The sequence below is a fragment of the Chanodichthys erythropterus genome, chromosome 4 (genome assembly GCF_024489055.1).
Source record: "Chanodichthys erythropterus isolate Z2021 chromosome 4, ASM2448905v1, whole genome shotgun sequence".
Classification (NCBI taxonomy): Eukaryota; Metazoa; Chordata; class Actinopteri; order Cypriniformes; family Xenocyprididae; genus Chanodichthys; species Chanodichthys erythropterus.
The window spans coordinates 13,720,420-13,739,291 of record NC_090224.1 but is presented as its reverse complement, the minus strand read 5'-3'; the positions used below and the strand labels follow the sequence as shown (position 1 = coordinate 13,739,291).

General features: G+C 34.9%; 1 protein-coding gene across 1 annotated transcript; it reads left to right on the top strand.

The window, feature by feature from the left end:
• Positions 1-326: 326 nt before the first annotated feature.
• Positions 327-10,581, top strand: nmbr (neuromedin B receptor). Its single transcript, XM_067383145.1, has 3 exons — positions 327-715; positions 5,458-5,803; positions 10,198-10,581. Exons 1-3 carry the CDS (start codon positions 327-329, stop codon positions 10,579-10,581), a joined length of 1,119 nt encoding a protein of 372 aa, XP_067239246.1.
• The last annotated feature ends 8,291 nt before the right edge of the window (positions 10,582-18,872 follow it).

Below are 18,872 nucleotides of genomic sequence, written 5' to 3'. Positions count from 1 at the left end.
AACTAGTTAAATGAGAAACTGAAAACGATAGGCTACTAGTCACTATTGGATTTCTTACTAGTAGTCTGAAATAGGTATTAAAAATTAGCTATATAATAGTTAGTTTAAATGATTAAATGTTAAGATGGCTTGCCATAGGCTCCCCCTTTACTTGTTCCTGCCTGTCAAAGAAGCCAGTCAACTTTTAGGGACGAGGCTGAAGACATCGCTCATTTCAGCACTAAGTTTTGCGGACAGCACCTCTCTCTCTCTCTCTCCTACCAAGCAGGGCAACTTTTTACAGCCATTTATTTAACTACTTTGCTTTCTAACTACTAAACCGAAATATGGATCACACTTTCTCTGAGGATACCTCAGCCTTTGAGAACTTCACAGATGACTGGACATCAGATGGAGGGGAAACGGCGCATTTCATCATTCGATGCGTTATCCCGTCGGTCTATATATTTATCATAACGGTTGGTTTACTGGGCAACATCACTCTTGTGAAAATATTCATCACCACCAGCGCAATGCGAAGTGTACCAAACATTTTCATCTCCAGCCTGGCTGTGGGAGATGTTCTGCTTTTGGTCACTTGTGTACCAGTGGACGCGTTTAGGTATTTCTATGAAGAGTGGATTTTTGGAACGGTGGCTTGCAAGATGATCCCGGTGATCCAGCTCACCTCGGTCGGAGTCTCTGTGTTCACTCTCACCGCACTCAGCGCAGATAGGTAAGGGGGGAAAAAGACGAAAAAAAAATCCTGAATGAACTGAAATCATTAAATCACTGCTACATTCACTACTGCGAAGATGATGACAATGTTTAACCACTGAAACAAACAAGACATTGTGTGTGTGTGTATGTATGTATATATATATATATATATACACACACACACACACACACACACATATATAGTTATAAAACTACAGTTTATAGTTATAAAACTACAGTTATATATAACTATAGTTTTATATAGTTATAAATTATATATAATACATATATACAACATTAGGTCTGTAGTTACTGTTTTAGCTCATTAAGCAGTATACAATTCCTCATTAAGCACCTGTAGCTGAAAGCAAAAGCAAACTACTTTGATTTACAGAGGGATTCATCTTGATGCTGTAGATATCATATACCATTTGGCAAACAGCCTGAAGGGATTCTGTATGACATCTGATTCATGACTCAGATATATTTCTCAACAACAAATATGCAGTTCATTTCTCTGACATTACACAGAGTGATGGGGTTAGGTGTGCTAGAGCACAGATCTGGACAGATAATGAAAGATTTATTAGGCAGTTTGTTTTCATACTTTCTGTACACATAAATATTGTTTTGAAGGCTGAAAGTCATCTGTGCAGCAAACCCCTGACATCATTATTCTGATTTACTCACACCGCATGAATTTTATTATAGAAATGCAGCATTTTCATAGCCAAATTGGAGCAAGGATGCTGTAAATAGCGGAGACATCATTATAGCCAAAAGAAGGTGGGTTTGGGATAAAGCTTAGAAAAACTGATTGTTCATTCAAGAAAATCTGCATATACATTGGGACCATAATTCCCAAATATTCCTTATGCATAAACTTCAACTGAAAGGAGTATATGCAGAATTTGAGGTTTTCATACAGTGCTTCAAATCCTAAATAATGACTTACAACTTCATATTATTAATTGACAAGCTAATTTCTAATTAGTCTGTGAAAGGGCATTAAAAATGTGGCTGAGGATCTATGGTGAAGATGACAAATGTCCACTCTGTTTCATTCTGTCTTATCCTTCATTTTTGACTCAGTGCTTGAGGGCCCCAGCTAAAGGTGATGACCTTTCCTAGCCTTATTTGTTGCTCTGTCTGTTTGTTGTTTGGAGCACCTGAAAGTTCATTTGTGCCACAGTGATTATGCCACCACCCTGGGGTCCAAGCAGTGCTATTGATTTGTTGGCTACATTAACAGTCCCATTCCCCAAAACGACAATTGTGATACAAAATGTAGTTAATTTTCAGCTGCTTGTGATAATGAAACTCCTGGCCAAAGGAATTAAGTCTAAAATGATAGATTTCAGAAGCTTCTTCCAGAGGATGGAACAAAGTGCATTGGCTAGCTTGCTGTGATAAAAAAGAGACAGAAAACAGACTATTTGCATCATCAATCAGAGACCGTTTTGGAGAGTTAATCTGATTAGCACTTACTCAACATAGCACTTACTTCACAGTCATGCATGAAATACAATCAAGTTCATTTGCATGTTAGTCGGTTTATACTGTACGTTCACTTGTTTACTCTGGGAGAAATCAAGCTGTGATTGCGGCACTCCCCAGCTAACCCATGCCTCAGGCAGGGCAGACTGTGCTCATTGAGAGAGGAAAAAGCAAGCCCGGGGCAGTGAAACCTGGTGGAGGAGAGAAGTCAGGGCGAGGATGCTGTCATATGAGATTTCCATTTACCATAGAGATGATGGCAGTAGAATGTCTAAAGGATACTGTCGAATTGATCAAACCTTGCCGGTTTGTCAATAGGAGAAAATAGACAATTTCCTTGGAACAAAAGCAACCAATTTTCCACCATGAATTTTCTATATTGGTTTTCGTGTACTTTACTTCTGTGTACCTTCTTTGCAGCTGCAGCAGAATGTCGGAAAGATGTGCACAGGAAATATCGTATTTCCTATAGGACAGCTTTTCTTTTGGGAGAAAAACATAGATGAATCATTTATGACTTTGATCATGTAGTTTTAGACTTTATATTGCTAATCCAGTGTAAAGTTTTTTTTAGGTTCAAGCAATATATATATATATATATATATATATATATATATATATATATATATATATATATATATATATATATATATATATATGCTTGAACCTAAAAAAACTTAGATAGATATACAGTATATACTATATACCTTTTAATGGCTTGAAAAGGACCAACCTTTATTGCCATGTTTTAACTATACACTCATACATACATACATACATACATATATGTACACACATATACAGTTATATATATATATATATATATATATATATATATATATATATATATATATACACACACACACAAATTCTGAGTTTAATTTCCGATTATGACTGTGTTGACTGTAATCAACCTGTCACATAAATAAGCTTTTCCAATAAGATAAATGTATCCCAGTATGACGACATGAAGCAGTAATTTTATTAACATAGAACAGTCATGGTATGTAAAACCCAAAGTATACTTCACTTTTAAGTAGGGCTGCACGATTTGGAAAAAAAATCTAATCGCGATTTTTCTGGTTAAAATTGCGATTTAAAATGCGAATTTGTAAAACAATTGAAATATATATATATATATATAAACAATACCAGGCTTGTTTTGCTTGTTTGTAGGGCTGCACAATTTGGCCCAAAATTCTGTGCTAATATATTATTTTGACTTTTTTTTCCATTATTATTATCATCATTATTGCTAAATAAAAATATTAAACCAAATAAGAAATATTACTGTTGTAATAACTTTCATTATTAAAGTATTTTGCATTAGTATGATGTGGGGTTACCTGTTAACATGCAAGCAGTATGTCTATAAATCATTAGAAAGGTCTAAGGATTTATTATCAAGTATTATATTATGATAAAATTCTTTTTTTTTTTGTCATCAGGAGGTATGCAAAATCAAAAATGGAGTCCATGTATTTAATATGAGCCTCTTATGCATCCACTGTAGGAAAAAAACACTGTACACTTATGTATGCTGGAGAAAAACATATTTATTATATGTTTCCCTCAAAGTTCTTTAGAGAGAGGAATTATTTTTCCTATTTTTACCCTGAATAGGATTGAGTGAAATTACTTGGAGATAAACATGTATGTTTCATACTGGATGCCAGAGGGCGCCCTTGAGCAGATACTCCAAATAATCCAAATATACGTGATATAACAAACGCCGAACCCCAGTGGGCATCATGCTATCGCTGTGACTGAATAAAAAGAAGGTAGAAAGGCTTTGATTAAACATGAATATAATAAACATACGACTACAACAATACGTGGTTTATATGATTTCTTCAAGCTTTCTCGGGTATTTCCGTAATAATAAAGCATATCTATAATCCAATGCTAATCAAAATGCTATTTCAAACACTTAACTGACATTATGAAGTGAGTTTTGAGTTTTTTGTTAGAAAAGAAGTTCCTAAATGCTTCTCATGTTTGTTAAGTTTGTATATTTGACGTGTTGTTTTTTCTAATGCTGTGCTCTCAGATGGAGCGTCATTTACTACTGATCACAAAGCAGCTCTTCACTAACACGCTGTGTACATATTTAATTAAAAATCGCAGTTTTTGCGATGTCATAATCGCACTAAGCCAAATCGCGATTTTGATTCGATTATGATTAATCGTGCAGCCCTACTTTTAAGCATACAGTGCACGTGACGTGAATTTCGTCATCAGAAGAGTACACGCGTACTGTATGTGCACTGCCAGATTTTTGTTACCACGTGGACTTTGTGCGCAGGTCGCACATGAGTAATTTTTTTGCAGTAATTAGTTTGTCCATAATGTGGGAACCGTGCCCTGGGGCATCGATTCACAAGGTATTTGATGAAAAACTGCATGAACAGAACAGACGGAACACATGCAAGCTACGAGAGATTGTGCAAAGAGGTTAGAAAGTACCGTCATTTGTACATCTCTAGCATGAAAGAATACAAATACAGTCAAACCAAAATGTATTCAGACACCGTGAACATTTCATTAATTATTACAGTTTATTCACTATAGTTTAAAAATGCTATATATATATATATATATATATATATATATATGACAAGTTAAACTTTGTCAGATAACACTTAAGCAAAACCTAGTCAGGTCAAAGTGTCCCAAATCATCATCGATTTTACTGTATGAAGAATTTTTGGGTATAATATGTCACGGTTTACTTTATTTTGCTATCCTCGCTTACATTAATGAACTATAGTGTCCTGCACCCACAAGTAAAAAAATATAAAAAATTATATCTTGTGTCTGAATAATTTTTGGTTTGACTGTACATTTATATGGGTTGTAACTTGTGATGAGAGATTTCTCAAAACTGTGCATGCGCCAAACACCTGTGTATGCGTACGAATCAAGTGAGGTATCAAGTATCAACTGTGTGTGTACGTGTAAAAAAATGAAGTATACCCAGGGCTTATCTGAATAGAAAATTGAGATGTTACAGTTAAAACACCCATCTCAAACTGTTGTTTCAATAATAAGAGGTCTAGTATAAACAGGCACACATCCTGATGTGGAATAACTATAAACCTCAGCACACATTCAAATCTGACAGATAAGAACACAGTGTTTTCCCTCAAGCTATGATAAATTGATGATAAACAAGGCAATTTTCTCTTTCATCCATCCTCAACCTGGATGAAAGACACAGCAGTCTGTGTGCTGACAATTCTTCACATATGTTTCTCTTAGACACAAAGCTATTGTGAATCCCATGGACATCCAGACCTCCAGCGCAGTGTTCTGGACCTGCTTGAAGGCCATCACTATATGGGTTGTCTCTGTACTACTGGCTATCCCCGAGGCGGTGTTTTCACAGGTGGTTCATATGCCAGACAAGAACATGACATTCACCGCTTGTGTGCCGTATCCACTCTCCAACGAGATGCATCCCAAGATTCACTCGATTATGATATTCCTCGTCTACTTCCTCATCCCCCTGAGCATTATCTCTGTTTACTACTACCACATCGCGAGGACGCTTATCAAGAGTGCTCATGATATGCCAGGTGAGATTAGTGAGCACTCCAAAAGACAGGTAAGAGGTTCCAGGGGAAGAGCGTAAAGCTCACACGCTTGAATGCCAATATTCTGTGTTTGTCAAAACAAGTTCTTCTTCAGGCATAGCAGATTGTTGTGCATTTTCCATCAATCATGATTTAAATATCACAGTTGAGATAAGAGCACAGATCTTTCGGATTTGTCAATGTAAGCACACTGAAAAACGGTTAACCTGAAATGTGCTTCATGGGGTAATTGGTTGGGTTGTGCGAATTTCAAAATTTAAGAATAAGTGTGAATTTTGGTTCGATTGGCCAGACCTCATAAGAAGTTGTAATGAAATTTGGAACAACAGGAAAAAATCAATCAATCCATCCATCAATCAATCAATCTATAAATTTATCTATAGATTTTTTAATCAATTTTTAAACTGTCAAACAAGTTGTCAACCCAAGATTACTCTTATACACTTATACAAAAAAATTTAGATATAATTTAAAACATTTTCACTTACAAATTTCTAGTACATTTGACAAATAATTACAAAGAAATGAATTAACTAATTGAATGACAGGTAAAATTTTCAATTTTCAAGTTATTTTAATTTATTTTTACAGTTAAATTGTAATAGCATTTTACAATATTTATGTTTTACTGTATGTTTAATCAAATAAATAATAATAATAAAGGGGTTCGTTCACCAAAACATGAAAATTCTGTCATTAATTACTCACCCTCATGTCGTTCCACACCCATAAGACCTTCGTTCATCTTTGGAAAAACAAATTAAGATATTTTTTGATGAAATCCGAGGTTATCTGAACCACACAAAGGTAGCACTGTCTTCGCACCTTTTGAGGTCTAGAAAAGTAGTAAAAACATGGTTAAAATAAACAACGTGACTAAAGTATTTCAACCTTAATGTTATGAAGCGATGAGAATACTTTTTTGTGTGCAAAAATAACAATTTTATTCAACAATTTGAACCGTTGTCATACATAGTAATGAGTGGGCGTTCGGACCTAAAACAAGCAAGTCTGATCTTATATAAAAAAAATTAAGATTTAATTTAAAACATTTTTACTTAGAAATTTCTAGTAAATTTGACAAATAATTACAAAGAAATTAAGTAACTCATCTAAAATTTTGAAGTAAAGAGACTAAAATGCACAACCCACATAAAGAGGATAATTCTGCAAATAACTGCAAATGCAGGTTTCAAACAGAGATGGCGACAGAGGCAAAATTTACAAACTGCAGCTTTAATACGAATTCCATTCAAATTCAGGAATTGAATCTGAAGGCATACAACCCATACTCATTATTTACAATTAAATGTCGATTTGCATAACAGCTGTTCTAAATGGAATTGGCCCTTTTATGATGATTTAAGATAAGATTTCTTCCCCAAGAGCCAAACCATAAACATTTTAAGAGAAAGTATAAAATGAGCCTCTGCTGAACTGAGGGACACCCTTCACAAAATGCTCCCTAGACAGTTTTTTGAGACAGGGCACTTTATCTTTTGCTGGGCTGTGAATCATCAGTTAAGCATTGTGCCAAGGGTCCTTAAGGATGACAGATATTCTTGTTAATATTCTCTTTCAGCAGCTGTTTCAAGGCAGCTATACTCTGCTCCCTCTTGCCCTTGATAATACAATATATCATCTTAGTTAAAGTTCACCATTGGTCTTATCTCTTTTGGTTATGAGTAATTAATAATTTCAAGAGACAAATCAGTCTTGTTCATCCATCTATCATTTTTTTTTTCTGAACGCATGAGCAGCTTGTGATATATTCTCTTGTATTGCACTGTATGTACTTCAATGAACAGTGGAAATTATGCATTATCAGTACTGCAGAATCTTAGAACACATCTGTATGATTTCTGTGGAAAACAAAAGATCTATTCTTTTGTAAGAATAAGATGAATTTAAAGTGCAAACCAACACACACTACCAGTTAATTATGATATTTTGGTTTTTGAAATAAGTCTCAATATTTGATGAATAATACATGAATATTGTAAAATATTATTACAGTTTAAAATAAACCGTTTTCTATTTTAAAATTTTATGTATTCCTGTGATGGCAAAGCTGAATATTCAGCATCATTACTCCAGTTTTCAGTGTCACATGATCCTTCAGAAATCATTCTAATATACTGATTTGATGCTCAAGAAACATTTCTTATTATTATCAATGTTGAAAACATTACAATAATACAATAATAATGAAAGTAAAACAACTTACATCTCTAACCTGTACCACCTGAAATGTGGCTGTTGTTTGTTTGTGGTGCTCGGTAACTGTCTGTCTACAACCGAATGCAATGACTGGACGAATATTTTTCTTCCACAGAAGATATATGTACATTTTTAATATCTTAACCACTTCTATTATCGCTATCAGGCTGTGAAGTGCGTTTTAACAAGTATACCAAAAAATTAGGGGTGTAACAGTACATGTATTCGTCACGGTACAGACACCACAGTTCAGTTTATTGATGATAATAAGAAATGTTTCCTGAGCACCAAATCAGCATATTAGAATGATTTCTGAATGATCATGTGACACTGAAGACTGGACTAATAGATGCTGAAAATTCAAGTTTTTTTTAAATTTATTTTTACAGTTATGTTAAATTGTAATAGCATTTTACAATATTAATGTTTTTACTGTATGTTTAACCAAATAAATGCAGCCTTGCTGAGCACAACAGACATCTTTCAAAACCATAAAAAAAAAAAAAAAAAAAACTTAAAGGGTTAGTTCACCCAAAAATGAAAAATCTGTCATTAATTACTCACCCTCATGTCGTTTCACACCCATAAGACCTTCGTTCATCTTTGGAACACAAATTGAGATATTTTGATGAAATCCGAGGTTATCTGAACCATAGGCAGCACTGTCTTCGCACTTTTTGAGGTCTAGAAAAGTAGTAAAAACATGGTTAAAATAAACAACATGACTAAAGTGGTTCAACCTTAATGTTATGAAGGGACGAGAATACTTTTTGCGCGCAAAAATAACAATTTTATTCAACAATTTGAACCGTTGTCATACATAGTAGTGAGTGGGCGTTCTGACCTAAAACAAGCAAGCTTCACTATGTAAAACAAGCGAGTTCACTATGTATGACAATGATTCAAATTGTTGAATAATTCTTTGTTTTTTCTCGTCGCTTAATAACATTAAGGTTGAACCACTTTAGTCACATTGTTTATTTTAACCATGTTTTTAACTACTTTTCTAGACAAGGTGCAATGACGTTGCTGCCTATGTGTGGTTCAGATACCCTCAGATTTCATCAAAAATATCTTAACCCTTAAATGCATACCTCGGGTCTTTAGTGACCCGGGATGTCATTCTCTACCCTCCTCCTCGTTCATTTTTTAAAGTTAGACTTCAACCTTCTTGGTATTCCTCAATCAATTTTGTAAATATTGTATAGGGTCGCTAACGACCCAAGGTGTGTATCAGTGTACGTATATTTTTTCTGCACAACAATAATTGAATTTTAGATGACTGAATAAGTGTAATTCACCTTTATTCCACAAGGTGGCAATGTCTGATACACAACGATGAAGTGATGATTAATTCAGACAGAAAACGAAAGAATAAGCAAAACATGAAATGGCTCAGCGATTTACTGCAGAGCAAGTACTGAACCCAATCAAATATGACTGTAACTGTCACTGGATGGATCTGGTGAAGCTGTTAGCGATCAAAATATTGATTATGAAGATGTTGAAAATTATATCGTTTTGAGAATATGTTTGAGAATATGAGCCCATTCGCGACCTCAAACATAAAACTAGCCCATTATTTGCTGAATTTACTGGGAAATGAGCTCTGATGAGGACAGAGGTGATGGCATAAAACATCTGCTCAAACAGAGTCCTTTCAAGCTCTAAAAGGTAACAAAATATAATTTATTTTATCCTTCTGTAATTGTTACTCTAATATCAGAGGAGTTATATATTATCACGATAGGTAGAGATCCTTCCGTGTTAGATATAGATCCGGGTCGATAAAGACCCGAATATGTAAGAACGATTGGCAAAATAGTCATGCCTTTAAGGGTTAATTTGTGTTCTGAAGATGAACGAAGGTCTTGCATGTGTGGAAAGACATGAGGGTGAGTAATTAATGACAGAAATTTCATTTTTGGGTGAACTAACCCTTTAATGATTCCAGACTTTTGACCAATAAAACATAAACTGCTGAAACATAAATTGCTAACCAGAACACCTGCGAGAACTAAACTCAATTCCAGCAAATGACAATCAATTACTGGGTTCAGAATCAGGCTAGAGGATGTACTACTGAACTTGCATGCCTGTTTATTGACCTTTTCCTCATCTAAAGTGCGCCTCATGCTTTATTGAGTGGTCTTATCTGTCAACTTTTCTCCTTCTCTCTTCTGAGACGGAAACGAGAAAGCGTCTAGCCAAGATCGTTCTGGTGTTCGTGGGCCTCTTCGCGCTGTGCTGGTTCCCCAACCACGTTCTCTACATGTACCGCTCCTTCAACTATCGGCAGATCGACTCTTCGCTGTCACACCTCATCATCACGCTTGTGGCAAGAGTGTTGAGTTTCTCCAGCTCCTGCATGAACCCATTTGCCCTGTACTTGCTGAGCGAGAGCTTCCGAAGGCATTTCAACAACCAGCTGCTGTGCAGGCAGCGCAAATACCAAGAGCGCAACACCAGCTACCTCCAGAGCACTTCTGCTATCCGCATGACCTCCATCAGGAAAAGCACACCTGCTGTGGCCAACGGGCATGGCCAAAAACCAGGAGTCTGCATTTAGCATCTGTTCTCTGAACAGATCAAAATCTGATCTTAAGCGTTGGTGACTCACATTTAGGTTCGACTGAAGTGTTTGGTGACCCAGCTGGGTAAATGGGTGGTTATTGAAGCAGAGAATACAAAAGGATTACTGTTGTAAATATTGCATGTATGTTTTTTTTTCCAACGGTTGCAGCGTCGCTTAAGCCCGAGAATGAAATCTGCTTTATTTTTGAAACATTATTCTTATTGCAAACAGAAGGAATGGATATCCCACTGATAACTGAAGACTAATTCTATTTCTCCTCAAGCAAAACACAATTTCTGCCTGTATAAAATATCAGATCTGTACAAAAGATTGGACTAAAGTTATTATTCCATTATTGTATAATGGCAAGTTTGCTTTTCAGCTCAATCAAATTTCCTTTTTCATCCAGACAAATGATGAAAATTTGACTTTAATAGATGGAAAGTGCACTTAATACAGTAAATGAATGTTTGGTAAAGCAGTTTTGATTTCACCAGGAGGACAACCGTATTACAAAGATATCACTGAAATCATTTATATTGCCTACGATCACATTCTATTTCTCATACATAGACAATATAGTCACAATATATTCAATTTAGGAGTAACGGGAGCATAGACATGGCTCTTTCCGGTGAATGTTAATGTCTACTATGATAGATCAGACAGGTCACACACTCAAGGGTAAACTGTGGTGATTAGATTAATATATGCATAACCAGATTAGGATTCAACATGAATATAAATTTCTCAGACACGTTCCCCTGTACCTTCCCATATATGAGTCATAGGAATGCCAAGATCATTATGGCAGACTAATGTCAATAACGCATGCTGTGTATCATTCTTAGATTCACCAGCAATTGTTATCCTCTTAAATCACTGCATTGCAGTATATCATCTTTAAATCATTTTTGTTTGGAGTGCTTTGTGTCCACATCTAATGGTATAGGATAATCATACAGTTGTGAGGTGGAAATATTACCTATAATCTGTAGTGACTGTCATCAGGAATCCGGACTGAAAAAGGCAGTCACGTTTTAAGCCTTTCATGAGGTCCCTAACCTGCAAAAATGAAGCATCAATCTATGACATGACATGATTTTGTGCCAGTGTGAGCTTTTTGTGATCTTGTGCCACTTACACACACACATTTTGCTGCTCACAATTTCATTCAAACCTTTAAATTATATATCATTGTTCATCACATTTTGGTCTCTCTTACTGAACAAGTCAAATGACATTTTAAAGAATTTTAATTAACTTTTCTTCAAAACGATGAAATCCATTTTAATGGAAAATGTAATTAGTGATAACTAATTACAATAATTTGCCTTCTCGACACAGAATCTTTGACCTAAAGCAATGCTTTTTAACTATGCTGAAAATTAACGTGACTTGCCTGACACTTGACTTGTGTCAAATAAAAGTAAAGACATAAAAAAAGATGAAAAAGTTTGATTTGCTCAGTTTGCTCAGCATCAAAGTTAGGCTACTTTAATGAGAAAATGTCCACTGAATCCACAGGTCTGTTTTAAAGGTTTTTTTTTTTGTTTTTTTTTACATACAGAACAATTAAATGTGGAAACTTTTCACTCAAGTATGTTTGTGGATACACTCTAAAAAATGCTGGGTTAAAAACAACCCAAGTTGGGTTGAAAATGGACAAACCCAACACGCTGGGTAGTTTTATTTAACTCAAATATTGTTTAAAAATGACTATATGTCTGGCTTAAAATGAAAAATCAGATACACAGGCCTTATTACTAGAGGCAACAATAATAATCACCAGGTGATCATTTATTAATAAGCAATTTAATAAATGTTTATTGCTTAATTATTATTCAAAAAACTTTAATAAATGTTCGTTTATTAAACATATTAATAAATGTTAGTTTATTAAACATATTAATAATTTCCAACATATTTTGGGTTCATTTTAAGCAAGAAATAAATTTTTTTTAAAATATTTGGGTTAAATAAAACTACCCAGCAGGTTGGGCAAACATTTAACCCAATCGCTGGGTTTGTCCATTTTCAACCCAACTTGGGTTGTTTTTAACCCAGCATTTTTTAGAGTGTAGAGACTTTATGTAATATTTTTATAGTACACATACTTAAGTACAATTTCAACTTTTTTTTAACCCTGCATAGTATAAAATATAATAAAACAGCAGCACAAAACACAGTAAATAGCATAATTATTTACAGCATCATGAAGAGGAGTGAAAAGACCCCATCAGGAATCGATTACGACTGTTCCAAAGAAGCAGGATCTAAATGTAATTCGGAACGATTGATTAAACAGGCACACTACCCATTTCCCATCTACTTTATTGGGATTTCAGTCTGAGAGTAGATTAAACACATTGATTAAATTAAACAGTGCTCTTATATTGGATCAAGAAAAGTTCAACCAAATTGGTTAACTTTATCTTTAAGGACATGTAAAAAAAACAATAAAAGGATGAGGATAATCTACAAATTAAGCATTTCTATATCACTACTGAGCTAGTAGTCAGCTTCTTACTGTACATTCATTATTTTTTTGTGATTCTTATTCATTTGGAATTCAACATGAGAAATGAGTAATTAATTTGTATCACAATCATTAACTCAAAACAGAAAAAAACAATGTATGTTATTGTAATACTTACAGTACCTCAGTTACCATATGAATTACTCAACATGGAACCACAAGGCTTCCTCTGCTCCTGAACTGAAACACAAGTGTTTCATGTTGTTATATAGATTATCGCACAGATATGTCTTGTACAAGTCTAGCTGATACAGTAATGACAATTCAGACATGCATTTTGACCACAACAAGGCCATCGATTCTTAATCAAGAACATCAGTAGCCAAAACTCGACTCAATCAAGCTGGGGTATAATGATTGATCACACACTGAATTAACAAAAATGTCTTTACTTCAGTCTATTTTAAAATTGTTAATTTGATTGAGTAGTTCATTTTTGAATCAAGAGATTATATTTTAATCAGTGATGTCCATTACAATGTGCATGTTCCATTTCCACATTAAAAAAATATTTTACAAACATTTTCATCATGGGAACATACTTGAATTTAAAAATATGAATGAATTTATCACGTAACAGTTTTATGTGTTGAAATATAACTAGTCAGTTTTAAGTAAATTGTATGTTTTCATTGCAATGACGTATTTTAGTGTTTTCTTGAGATTATTTCAACGTATTTGTGAGATTTTTTACTGTATTATTTGTGACAAATTGTTCAATAATGTCAGTCAAGATGTGTTTAAATACTGCTAAGTTATTAAAGAATTAAAATGAAACTGATTTTTGGACTTAAGTCTACAAAGGTTTTATGAACCCAGAAGACTGGAAGATGCAAAACGAGTAGAATTTATTTATTTATAGGCTCTATTAAGTTCCCTAAGCAACTGCAGTACAAATTCTGTCTATTTTTGAAGACCATAATCTGTTTATTCAGATAAAGTTAACCTTATTATCATCATAACATTGCTGGATGAGTCACGGGCAAAACATTTGAAAGTCAGATAGCTAAATATTTTTTTTTTTGACGTTTTATCACCGTCTCCCAGATTGCTTTTGCATTTTTATTTTATTTGTCACAGAGCAATTGGAAAGAAAATAACTGTCAATAATTATAAATCAGTAAAAAAAACAAAAAAAAAAACACATAAAAGGGGAACATGGTGGACTGGACTGCTGTTGATAAGGCTGTAAGAAGTGAAGGTTTTCCATATAATATTGTGCATCATCATTCAAAGCTGAGAAAAACTGAGAAAACAAGATGCTACATTTTATCATTTATAAATGATTATAATAAATTATCAAATTAAAAGAGTTTTCTGTCACATATATTTGTAAATATAATCCCCATATAGTACTGGCTGGACTAAAATTTTAGGTCTTGCTCATACATAATAGAAAATGTCCTTTATGAAATAGTAATGAAAGTGTATGAAAAGCCTCATTCTATATGTATACAGTTTAAAGAACAAGGTTCATCCATTGAAACAAGATAATCTGCTGTGTGTTTTTCACTACCCCAGATGCTTTTCCTCTTCTTTTTTGTGTAGTGAGCTTCTTAGTGCATATGAAAAGCTTACATTTCCTTTGCAATGTGACAGGAAGAGCGTCAGGTCAGTCGCTGAGGAGCAGTGAGAAAGGCTTTGTGAGTCTTGTCATTGTGCTAGCAAAAAGCACTAATGCACAATTTTCCCAACAACCTTTCCACTAATTACACTTTTCTTTTGATTGTTGCAGAGCCAAGTTCCAATTGTCATGCTGGCTTGTGCTCCTGATTGAACAACATGTAACTTGTTTCCTATTATTCCCTCTATACTGAACTGAGATTCTGGGAAAAGTCTTCTATTGAGCCTAAATAAAGGCAGTAAAGTTTAATTAGTGACTTTAAAAATGACTTTCAGGTCGACATGAAACGAAAGTCGCAATGGTCTTCTCCCCTATAGAGATCGCTAAGACATGTGACCAACTGGGCGGCAACGTCATCAGAACGCAAAGAATTATGGGTATGTTTGGCACGTTAACATGGACTGGCATAGCCCGCTAGTTCTCTGACATGAAAATAATTAAAAATTAACGTGAAAAACAGAATATAATCCTACAAAATGCAGCGGGCTAAAGAAAACATTGTCGGACCATACCGCCTAAAACTAAATCCTAATGCAAAGACGAGATATGACGAGAAAATAAAGGGAATCAAAGGACTGGATCTTTAAGAGCAGAACGACGTCAAACTGTTGCCCAACTTCCAGCACCCATATTTTTATTTATTTATTCATTTATTACTTACACACACACACAACCTACATGATATTAAGTGTTAGTGCATACACACACAAAGTTTTCAGTAAAGTCACTGCAGCAGGCCCAGGTCTTTTTTACAGATGGATGGGTTCAGGACCTGGAGATTGTAAAAGTGGGGCAGAAAACTGTCGTCCGTTCAAAGGTATGCTAATGTTTTAAGCACCACACTCCTCGCTCTCTCTCACTTATCTGCGTGCAGTCAGAATTCAACAAACCAGTGTGTGAGTGTGTGAGAGAGGCGCGGGCGCGATCGAACACTGGAAACATAAAAACATATCTTTCAAACTGCAAAGTGTTTACTTATATTTGTGTACACTCACAATAAAATACAACATTGTGCTTTTGTCAAACTGCATACTTGTCAAACTGTAACCTACAACTGTCACCCAACCAAAATCTCACACACACAGGTTTGTTGAATTCTGACTGCACACAGATAGATGAGAGAGTGAGGAGTGTGGTGCTTAAAACATTAGCATACCTTTGAACAGACGATGGTTTTCTGCCCCACTTTTACAATCTCCAGGTCCTGCATCCATCTGTAAAAAAGACCTGGGCCTGCTGCAGCGACTTGAAGTTACTGTATAACACAGCAGGTAGATGGCATCTTGAACACTGCGTTCTTCCCTCCATGCAAAGAAGTCTGGCGCCTTATGTATGTTTGTGCCGCAGATTCCCAAAACGCTTTTGCGTTCACCACTGGGAATACGTCATGATGACGACACATTAGCAATCCTTATTGTGATACATTGTGACAAGCAGGGGCACCGCTAGCAATTTTGGGCCCTATGAAAGAAAATGAAGTTGGGCTCCTACCGCACCCATTCCGCACCAAACATAAAAGCCAAACAAAATCTTTGTCTACTAATACTGACCTATTACTTTTGCTATTGGTTTTGACCACTAGAAATCAGTATTTAGTCAGAGACCTACCATGGCTGTAGCTAACAGAATTATTATTAAAACGTAAATGTATTTAGACAAATACAGTACAGTAATCAGATATTCATAGAAAATTCAACATTCTTAAACAATGGTTAAACATACATTATATTAAACATGAACAAAGTGCAATATGCAATATATAATAGTGACTTTTAATAAATCAATAGACACTATGGTTAAGATTACAGCAAAGGAAGATCTCTCTCTCTCTCTCTTTCTCTGCCCTCATAACCTCTCTTTTCATTTTTGACGACCTTCGTCGAACTCGAAGATATCTCTAATTTGACAGTTTACCGATCTTTCACAGTGACTCTATTTCAGTGTTTCCCAACACCACTATAAAAATATAACAAAACTGCACAAACATGCATTGCTGCAACCGGCATATAAAGCTATTATATTAAAAGTAATACTCACATTTAATGCTAAACTTGAGCTTGAGTCAAATAAGAACACAATAATATAGCTTTATATAGGCTAGCTATTATATATAGCAGACTTGCACATGTCATATAATATTAACATTTTATGAAAATCAAGCTGAAATTGAGTTAGGCTATGAGGTTTTTGACCAGATATTTTGTCTCTCCCTTTTGTAAGTGCATTATGTATATCATACGGTATATAAAGTTTATTGTGGCGCTCAGTCTGGTTGAAATCTCATGATTAAAATCTCATGATATGATGAAGCGCTATGCAGACTGAGGACATTTAAAATGGTATGCTTCAACTAGACGACAAAGACAAACAAAATAAAACATTAGAAAACGTAAAAAAGAGGCAAAGATCACGACTCCAAACTATACGCAGGCGTGGCGGAGTTATATGAGATTTGACTGACAGTTTGAGGAGCTTACAGGAGTTACGATGTTTGGTCACAACCTCTTTTAAATGTACAGACATAAAGGATGACCAATAGCATTCATTTTTATAAACCAAAGAAGAAATATAGAGATACAAGGTTTTATCCGGACAGCGCGATGATTCTTATTTGTAGCATTTATTTTTTAGGAATTTTATCATTTTACACGGCACATTAGTGCGCGGTGCAGTGGATTGGGAAACAATACTGTTCTAGACTACGTAGGACGGGACGAAACCGTGCAGTGAATGGGGGGGGATCATTTTGCCCGAAAATGCAGAAATAAGCTGTAGTTTTGTTTTATTTGTAATTCTTTGGTAGATTATGCATTTGTAATTTCTATTAAATTACTACTAGTACTATTACAACTAAAACCGATCTCTGGGGGCCCCAAAAGTGCGTGGGCCCTTAGAATCATCCTAACTTTTCCCCCCTTTACGGTGCCCCTGTGTACACATGTTAAACGTGAACCCGCGATGCCTTGACAGTGAACAATATCAGCTTTTTTGACTAAACGTATTTAGGGTTCAGAACGTGCTATATGTGGAGAATAAAGCACGGCAGTCAGTTCAATTTTTAAAAAGTGCCGTTTATCGGTTTTTACAAATGAACTCTTGTCACCAGGGGCGACGTAAAGGGGGGAAAAGTTAGGATGAAAAAAAAAACTTTTAATATAAAAAAAACATACTTTCAATGAACTTTAATTTTGTATGTTACATGAATTGTTTTTTTTTTTTTTACTTAATCAAAACAGCCCAACTGCAGTTTGATTGATATTACTTGGAATGCACAATAAAAAACATGATTTATGATAATTAAAAAAAACCGGAATTATCTGTCTTAATGCATTATAGTCCTTCACGTTTATTGCGATCTCAGAATTTCAGGCCAGCTGATAATACCTAGAATATCGAAATCAACCGCAGGTGGTAGATCCTTCTCCTATTTGGCACCTAAACTGTGGAACAACCTTCCTAGCATTGTTTGGGATGCAGACACACTCTGTCAGTTTAAATCTAGACTAAAAACGCATCTCTTTAACCTGGCATACACATAACACATTATCAATTTATATTTTCAAATCCGTTAAAGGTTATTAGGCTGCATAAATTAGTTCAGTCGGAACCGGGAACACTTCCTATAACACCAGATGTACTTGTTACATCAGAAAAAAGAATCTACGCCAATATTAGTCTTTCGGTTTATCCCGAGGTTTACCGAGTCGACTAGATCATCACAATGGAAGACATCATCAACACGACAGCCAGTGCCACAGTTTCCTCAAAATTATAATCACAATTATTAATCATGTTTATTCTATCAAAAGAGTAATGTAACTATGGCTATTTTGCAAGTTCTTTACCAACCTACACTTCACCCAAAAGGCCTGTAGGTGGCACAAAGACTTAAATTTAACCAACTATGATAACTTCGTTAGATGGTAAATCAATACAAAACATGGTTTTGGTGAGCGCTTTGTAATATGTATTCACATTAGATTTTAAAGCAACACAATTCGTTTGCAATAAGACAAACCAGATTCAAATTGCCCGGCAAATTCGTAAAGCAAAGAAAAATAATTTCTAGCTGATCAACATTATGAAAACTGTTAGAACCTTTAGGAACTTCAAAAGATAAAA